The sequence below is a fragment of the Procambarus clarkii genome, chromosome 18, assembly GCF_040958095.1.
Source record: "Procambarus clarkii isolate CNS0578487 chromosome 18, FALCON_Pclarkii_2.0, whole genome shotgun sequence".
NCBI classification, from domain to species: domain Eukaryota; kingdom Metazoa; phylum Arthropoda; class Malacostraca; order Decapoda; family Cambaridae; genus Procambarus; species Procambarus clarkii.
The window spans coordinates 32,379,695-32,388,624 of NC_091167.1; the positions used below are offsets into that span (position 1 = coordinate 32,379,695).

An 8,930-nucleotide genomic window follows, 5' to 3' on the forward strand; every position below is an offset into this window, starting at 1 on the left:
AGAGCTTAGAGGTGTGAGGCAATTTTCCTTTGCCGGCATGAGCTAAACGTGTGCAATGTTTATGACGGCTTGCGACTGGGACTTCGTCAGTGGGGGAAAAACATCAGGGGGATGCAATGAAGAGGAAGTTAACAATTTCTTCAACTTGATATTTTCAGATCAAAGTCTCCTGCAGTGATCAAAACATCTCACTGCCCATGCGCCAGTACCGTACTTCCTTGACGGCGCGCGGTGATTGGCTAACAGAAGTCACGTGCCGGGGAGGGCGGAGCGAGCGGGTGACGTCACGGAGCTGGAGTCTCTGGGGGTAGTGATGTCGACTGGCTCAGTGTTCCAGTTGGGATCGCGTGTATTGGTGTGCGGTTACATCAGGACTCTCAGACATGAAGACTATAGTGTTTCTCTCCATTCTGGCTACAGGTTAGTACACCCCGAGACACCGCCTGATGTGTTTTGCATGACGCTAGTTGCGTGTAGTAGAAGCCAATGTTGAAACAAGTGTCGGTTTGTATATCACGTTGTACCTGCGTGTTACCACAGGTGAGGTGGTGGTGGTGGTCAGGTGTTCGCCTCGCCCACCCCTCGCTGCTGCTACACCTTCCACCACGTCTCTGGTAGTGTAACGGAATGCGTTCATCATGCCTTGTGTCACACAGTGTACACGAGGTGTTGGTGAAGCGCAGTAAGCTTGCTCCAGGGGCCAGAAAGTGAGAGTAAAACGCTTCCAGTGGGCCCCTCCCACACCTCGGGACGCTGGGCGGGTACTCCACTTTACCTGTCTCTTCATTATCTGGGGGTTTGTGCGCTTCTGTCTACCTAAAGCCACATATTCGGTTGACGGCGCGCACTCTCTAGCGTATGTATGTGTGTGTACTTCAGGCTGGGGAACCGGGATGTACGTCGAAATAAAAGTTACGTCATGAGAGGAAGGCCTGAGTGATCAGCATTAAGCAAGGGGCCTTGGATGGCGGTGGTGGCGTCGACGCGGGGGATTCAAACAGCGGAAGCCCACGTGAGCTGCTGCTGCTGTCTGAGGGAGGGGCTGAAGGGCGGTGAGGCTACGTGATCCTGCCTGATGAAGGGGCTGAAGGGCGGTGAGGCTTCGTGATCCTGCCTGATGAAGGGGCTGAAGGGCGGTGAGGCTACGTGATCCTGCCTGATGAAGGGGCTGAAGGGCGGTGAGGCTACGTGATCCTGCCTGATGAAGGGGCTGAAGGGCGGTGATGCTACGTGATCCTGCCTGATGAAGGGGCTGAAGGGCGGTGAGGCTACGTGATCCTGCCTGATGAAGGGGCTGACGGGATTGCTTGGTTGACTGATTGATGGAGATTAAGCCACGCAAGAGGTGGCACGGGCATGAGTTAGCCGGTAGATTTAGATTTTTTATTCAGGTAAAGGTACATACATTTGAAGATGAGTTACAGACATAATGTTGGATTTATAGATAGAGCTAGTACATACAATACCTAAAGTCGCTAATACGCATAGCGTTTCGGGCAGTGAAGTGAATGTGATCTTGAGTCGTGAAGGGATGACTGACGGGGCACTTGAGGCCGATTGATTGATTGATGAAGATTAAGCCACCCAAACTGTGGCACGGGCATGAATAGCCCGTAAGTGGTGGCCCTTTGGAGCCATTGGCAGAATCATTAGCTGATACTGGAGATCTGTGGAGATGCGACTGCACCCTGCGGAGAGGTCGTGACCTCTCGACTTGAGGCCGATTGATTGATTAAGATTAAGTCACTCAAGAGGTGGCATGGGCATGAATAGCCCGTGGACTTGAGGCCCCGCCATCCCTGCTGATAATCTGCCTGAAGGATGGCCAGACGAAGTGAGGTGCTGCCTGATGGAGGAGGGGGCACATTAGGTGCTGGACGGGATGGGTATGGGGTGCATAATAAAGAAAGAAATTGAATTGGTGTCTGTAGCTTGTAAGGTGTTGTGTGCTGAGGTAGGACTTCTCAGCCGTTGGTTATAACATACTAAAGGTCAATTATATATAGTGATCTTTGTTTTTGTTCTAATGTAGGATGTTTCTCTGACCTGAAATTTTAATCTAAAATAGCGTATGGCATGTCATGATTTTTTGCATATCTTTTGCTATTATTGTAGATGTTGGATTCCTAGAGCGAAAAGCACTGGATTTTCTTTTTTTGGTGTGGTGTAGCAAGAGGCATTAGGCACGGATTCCGAGACAGCGCTATGTCCCAACCTCGTCACCAGGTTGAACGCAATACTTGCTGATGAGCTAAGCTGACGTCATAAGTTTGCGGTTTGTTGTTACTGACGGTTGCAAGGTCCACTCATTCTCGCAGGCGTTGATGGGTTGCAAGGTCCAGTCAGTCCTGTGGTCGTTGTCTAAGACAGTCATGTTAAGTGTAATCATGTCGTTGTTGTTGTTTTTAGATTCAGCTACTGGGAACAAAAAGTTCCAAGCAGCACGGGGCTATGGTGAGCTCATCTGGCACAGATGTGCAGATGTCAATCATGTGGTGAGAAAAATGTCTTTGGTGACCCCCCCACACACACAGGCGCGCCTCCCCAGACCAATGTCCTTGACAGTGACGTGGGGGGAAAACCGAGATGGTTTCTGAAACGTCATTTGTGAATTTCAAGGTTTGATGCTGTTGTTGTTGTCTCCGCGGTTGAGTACTTTGGTAAGATTTATTACGATTTGTAAAACATCTTTTCCGCACCGAGCGTTTATTAGAGATCAGTTACATTTAGAGGTTGGTTGTTAAACGATTTGGTAGGTCGTATTCCTTGGAAAAATTAGTATTAAAGAAATGCCCGAAACGCTATGTGAACTAGTAGCTTTACAAGAATGTAAAAACTCTTGTATATATATATAAATAAAAAAAAACATAAGAGAACTGAGAACTCTGAAGTCCGGATTTGAACTGAGAAGAGTTCATATCCAGGTACCTTGCAATATATTTAATGCAATCGAACTAATTGATTTGAATAAAACCAGCTGTTAGGTTGCGAAATACTTGCTTGAAATACTATTCGGTTGTGCAGTTATCAGTAAAATATTTAAAAAGTGATATAGGTGTTATTAAATCCCACGCAGTGATGTTCACATGGTGTATAATACTCGTTTTCAGATTTTTCTGAAGGAAACATATCTTGTAAATATTATATTTTGTTCTAAGTGTTCAATTAAAAAAATATATACATATATTTAATATTTCGTATTATGTCTTGGCTTTAATTTTGTATTGTATTATGAAGGCTTATAAAATATATAAGTTTTTATAAAATATATGCAGTTTTTCAATTCACCTGCAGGATTAACGATACTTGTTCACGGCGTTCACAGCCAGGCATGAAGCTCGTTGATGAAATATTAAACTACAATTTTTATAAATGTCTATTTTAAAATACTCACAAAGCATGGATACTGTGTAATATAAACCAGTCACTCGCAATTGCTGAATATCTGCTAACCCTATGAAGCGGATATAAAAAATTACCCTTTAATTTTGTTATACAGTATTTCACATTATTTTCCTTTTTTGCGTTAATTTATATTTGATTCAATATTTACATTCTCCAGTGTTTTACTGTTATTCGACACTTTTACACTATAGTCTTACATAATATTGTAAATATGCCCCTACATTTTCAAATGTTTTAATTCCCAAATTATGAAAAATCTATATTATAATTTTAGCTAAATTTGTACCCTGTTTGTAATTTAAGACAACTCAATAAATATCTTCTCGAATTACAATTTATTTTAATGATGGGATATTTCTCTTCATTGAGCCGACTTTTTTTGTTAAGTGTTTAAAGGTTTTCTTGCGTATATCAACAAATATATGCAAGAGACTAGACCGTAGCAAACCTGGACTGACAGGAGCAATGAAACTCCTTGACAAGTCTCTCTCTCTCTCTCTCTCTCTCTCTCTCTCTCTCTCTCTCTCTCTCTCTCTCTCTCTCTCTCTCTCTCTCTCTTATATAATATATATATATATTTATATATATTTATATATATTTATATATATTTATATATATTTATATATATTTATATATATTTATATATATATATATGTATATATATATATATATATATATATATATATATATATATATATATATATATATATATTAGTAATTGCTCTTTATTCAAACCAAAAAGAAAAAAAGAACTGTTTACCGAAGATATATATTTGTACAGTACGTTTAATTTTCTCCTGGTGTATCTACCTACTTATAGAAGTTCCAGGGATCAAAGGCCCCACGGCCCGGTCTCCTATCAGGGCTCCTGGTTGGTCGTGAGTCCTAATAGGAAAAAAATAAATTGGACATGTAATCTATGTATTAAGGTCTGAAAACTCACGCTGAAACATGCAAACCATCAAACATGATAGACAGTGACGCTCAAAATGTAGTTTGTTACCTTTTTTTATTAGGATGAAGCCATAATTTGTTAATGTGTTGGGATATTAAGCGTTTAACTTTCACCCTTTAGTCAATAAAAACAATTATACTTTATATGTTGCAATTGTACCTTTATTGTTGAATAGTAGACTTTGGTACAGCGGAATGATAAGTAAATGGCGTTCTGGCTCATCTTTGAAAGCCTCAAAAGTTTCTGACGCATATATCACAACACTATGTACATGACCCCTAGTCGAATGACTTTAGCAACCTGGAGTGGTGCCAGTTTGTCTTGAATATTTATGTTCTGTCATAAACAGTACTGGAAAGTTTTGACGTGTTCCGCGTACGGTGTGTGTGTGGGTATGGGTGTCAAAATGTACTGCTGGATGACTGTAAAGATCATTTTTTCTAATAGCCTGAGCAGTTTTGTTGATTATATCGACAGAAAAAGAGTCGGTTATTAATAAGTTAGTCAATTTTATTGCACAAGTTATTTACAAATTTAATTAAGTTTTGTATCATCTAGGTTATGGAAAACTAGGAATTCAATACGCATATTTAGGTAAGGCCTTGTTTCTAGGGTAATTTTTTCTTAAATTTTAAAATGCGTATCTCATTTTGTTAAATTTAATATAAATAATCATTTATAATTAACTTAATTTTATTAAGTTTAAAATAAATACTTAACTTCGAATTTATAAGTAATACAATATTTTCTTTTATAAATTCGGCTTTTGTCAACTCTGCCTATTTAGGTAAATGAAAAATAAATTTAAAAAGGGGGATGAATGATTTTTGTTCAGTTTTGTTCCATTTTTTGTAAGACTTTTTTGCCGTAACTATTCAAAACTGGCAATTAACTTTTCACATAGGAAGAAAAATGTGTAAATTTTATGTGCAACTATTATAACTTAAGTTAGCCCAATGTAATATGCATAAGCAGGTGTGCAAATTGATTGTTTTTAAATGCGTGCATTGACACAGGCAACTTGATGATATTTTAGAATATGCAAAGTTTTGCACACATTATATTAATTGTCGTTTATGTGAATTAGGTTTGAAGCAGTGGACATTTCTGTTTATCAGATTGTTTGAAATGTGAATTAAAACGTGCTAAAAATTTTTGCGATGAGCGATTTGAGCTTTATTATTTGTATTTACTATTATCAGCTTGATAATAGCCACAAGTATTTCATGGTTAGCTGAGCAGTGGTAATGAATTGTATATTGTTCTAGAGACCTCATATGTTTATTTATTATTAAAGTAATTATCAGAAGGCGCTGAGCCAGTATGGCTATATATATATATATATATATATATATATATATAAATTTTGTGAGGGTACCACCTCTGGTGCCAATGTGGGGACCCATAGCCTCGGAGAAGAAAATAGGAAGGAAGCAGCCAGGAAGCAGCCCATATATATATATATATATATATATATATATATATATATATATATATATATATATATATATATATATATATATATATATATATATATATATTGGTGTATACTGGCAGCAGGTTTTCTTTCAAACATGTTTCATTGAATATGACCGCATATTCTGTATTTATTATTTTCTGGTTTAGGGCTTCTATCCCTCTAACTATTTTCTTAGCATCAGGGCTTAATTGAAATAGGAGTTCTCCAAAACTCATTTTCGTACTTTTAAGGTGAAGAAAAAAAGTGATTTACTATAGAGTGTATTACACTTATTTGTATAATTTGCACGACGTTTCGAACCTCCATGGTTCATTCTCAAGTGAACAGATCTTACAATACTAGACCTAATGCGGGTATAAAATCAACTAGTATTGTAAGATCTGTTCACTTGAGAATGAACCATGGAGGTTCGAAACGTCGTGCAAATTATACAAATAAGTGTAATACACTCTATAGTAAATCACTTTTTTTCTTCACCTTAAAAGTACGAAAATGAGTTTTGGAGAACTCCTATTTCAATTAAGCCCTGATGCTAAGAAAATAGTTAGAGGGATAGAAGCCCTAAACCAGAAAATAATAAATACAGAATATGCGGTCATATTCAATGAAATATATATATATATATATATATATATATATATATATATATATATATATATATATATATATATATATATATATATATATATATATAATATATATATATATAATGTGTGTGTGTGTGTAAATCACGAAAATTAACAAGTGATGAAAAATGTGACAGTGTCAGACCACGGAGGAAGAATTGAAACAGGAATTTCCTTAAGTACCTTCGTATATTAATACATCTTCAGAAGGAATGAATATATATATATATATATATATATATATATATATATATATATATATATATATATATATATATATATATATATATATATTATATATATATATATATATATATATATATATATATATATATATATATATATATATATAATATATATATATAAAATAAGAGCTTAAGAGGTTTTCGGAGTCAAGAAACATTATTGCAAATAGAGTTAACAGACTAAACAGATCTCGGGACATTATAGTGCCCAAGCAGAAAACTTAGTTTTTTTCACATTCCACTTGTGATAGTGGAATGGTAGCTTTTATGCTCGATAAATTGATCTGGAGGGCATAGTGGAATTTTATTTAGAAATCAAATCAAATTGCACATGAAGTTGTCCCCCGGGATTGTATACAGGCATTCCGAAGCCCGTTGCAGCTTAATACCCCCCAGCGTGCGAGCAATGGCTGGCTAGACCCCTGGATATTGATGACCAAACCCCACACACTAGAAATTGAAGAGACGACGGTGTTTCGGTCCGTCCCGGACCATTATCAAGTCAATAGTCTAGACTATCGACTTGATAATGGTGCAGGACGGACCGAAACGTCGTCGTCTCTTCAATGTCTTAGTGTGTGGTTTGGTCATCATTTTTTCAGCCACGTTATTGTGACTCATCATCTGCCTATAGATATTATTGAGGAAAACATCATTGTTCGCGTTGTGTCTGTAGTACTGTATTTGATTTTGTATTATATGTCGATATAATGATCACCATAGTAACCTCGAGGCGTCCCTTATTTAGGAGCCCCGAGCCAACACTTATTGAGTTACGGACGGTGTAAACAAAATTCATTGCGACTAATCATAAATAGGAGCATTGGAACACGTGTGGTACAGTGGGGAGCACCGGAACACGTTGAGTACAGTGGCGAGCACCACTACCAGCTGCAGCACCACCACTACCAGTAGCAGCATCAATAGCAGCAAGAGCAGCACCACTGCCAGCACCACCACCACCACCACCACTACCAGCAGTACACCCAGCAGCAGTACCAGCAGTAAAGCAACACGCAGAACACAAGGCAGAAGGTGGAGCTCTAGGCGATACATGTAAGAAGCATAAAAACAGTAGTGTTTTAAGTGGTGAGACAGTGAATTTGTACGGGAGAATCTGGCTGTGCTCAGCACCATATTCCAGAGAGACTCATTACCTCTCGTGGGTAGTGACACCACAACATTACGCACTTGACCCCTCCAATCTCCCCAGCCTACCCCTCTCTAGCTGTCCTCTCCTGTGTGTGTGCATTTATTTATTTACTATTTGTGTTTGCAGAATATAGGAAGGTTCAACAGCTGCAGAATAGCTATTGGATCCCCGCCTTTTTAACCAATCTCTTTTTTTTCCTTTATTATATCCACTACATACATTTCTCTCTCACTCACACACACACACACACACACACACACACACACACACACACACACACACACACACACACACACACACACACACACACAGGAAGCAGCCCATAGCTGTCTAACTCCCAGATACCTTTCATACTCCCAGAGATACTCCCAGATGCTAGATGAACAGGATCATCATAGTGAAAGAAACTGCCAATTTGTTTCCGCTTCGGACAATAATAGAACTCGGGCCCTTAGGACTATGACTCCCGAGCGCTGTCCACTCAGCCGTGAGGCCACCTATATAATGTAATTAGAATATAATATCCCTTGTGTATGTGTGTGTGTGTGTGTGTTTTGAATGCTTAGGGAGGAGCCATATTGCTGGGGGGGGGGGAGAGGGGATATTAAGTGTAGAATAAACATTTAAAGTTCGTTATTGCCGTGGTGTAAACATTGAAGCTTGATGTTATTTTCAAAACGTTACTTGCGAAGTATGCGGGAAGAGCATCGCCCGGTGTTTAATAGTGTCGGGCATTGCATCTCTCTCTTGGCACAAATTAAATTCACAGCGCCGGGTTGTTGCCGTTTTATTCATTGTTTACAGCGCGGTAAATCGATGTTTCTTCTCAAAAATTGCTAAACGCGTACATTTGGGAGAGAGAAAGAAAAGAGACGGGCAGTTTTTTGTTAGTTTTGTTACCTTGCCGTTTAAGGTGGGAAGACGGACGACAAGCAGCAAGTAGCGAGGACACAATCACTCTGCCCCACAGCCGCTGGCAACCTCGCTTGTCCCGGCAGACAAATTACAGCCTTTGTCTTCACCTAACGCCATTAACAGCTGGAAAGACCCTTGTCTGAGTTCCAGG

General features: G+C 38.8%; 1 protein-coding gene across 1 annotated transcript in view; it reads left to right on the top strand.

Moving 5' to 3' along the window:
- Positions 1 to 265: 265 nt before the first annotated feature.
- Positions 266 to 8,930, top strand: part of Lac (septate junction protein lachesin) — a 93,917-nt gene continuing 85,252 nt past the window's right edge. Inside the window, exon 1 of the mRNA XM_069326475.1 lies at positions 266 to 420. Coding sequence (XP_069182576.1) covers positions 384 to 420 — 37 coding nt within the window. The 5' untranslated portion in view covers positions 266 to 383. The remainder of the gene's footprint in view (positions 421 to 8,930) is intronic.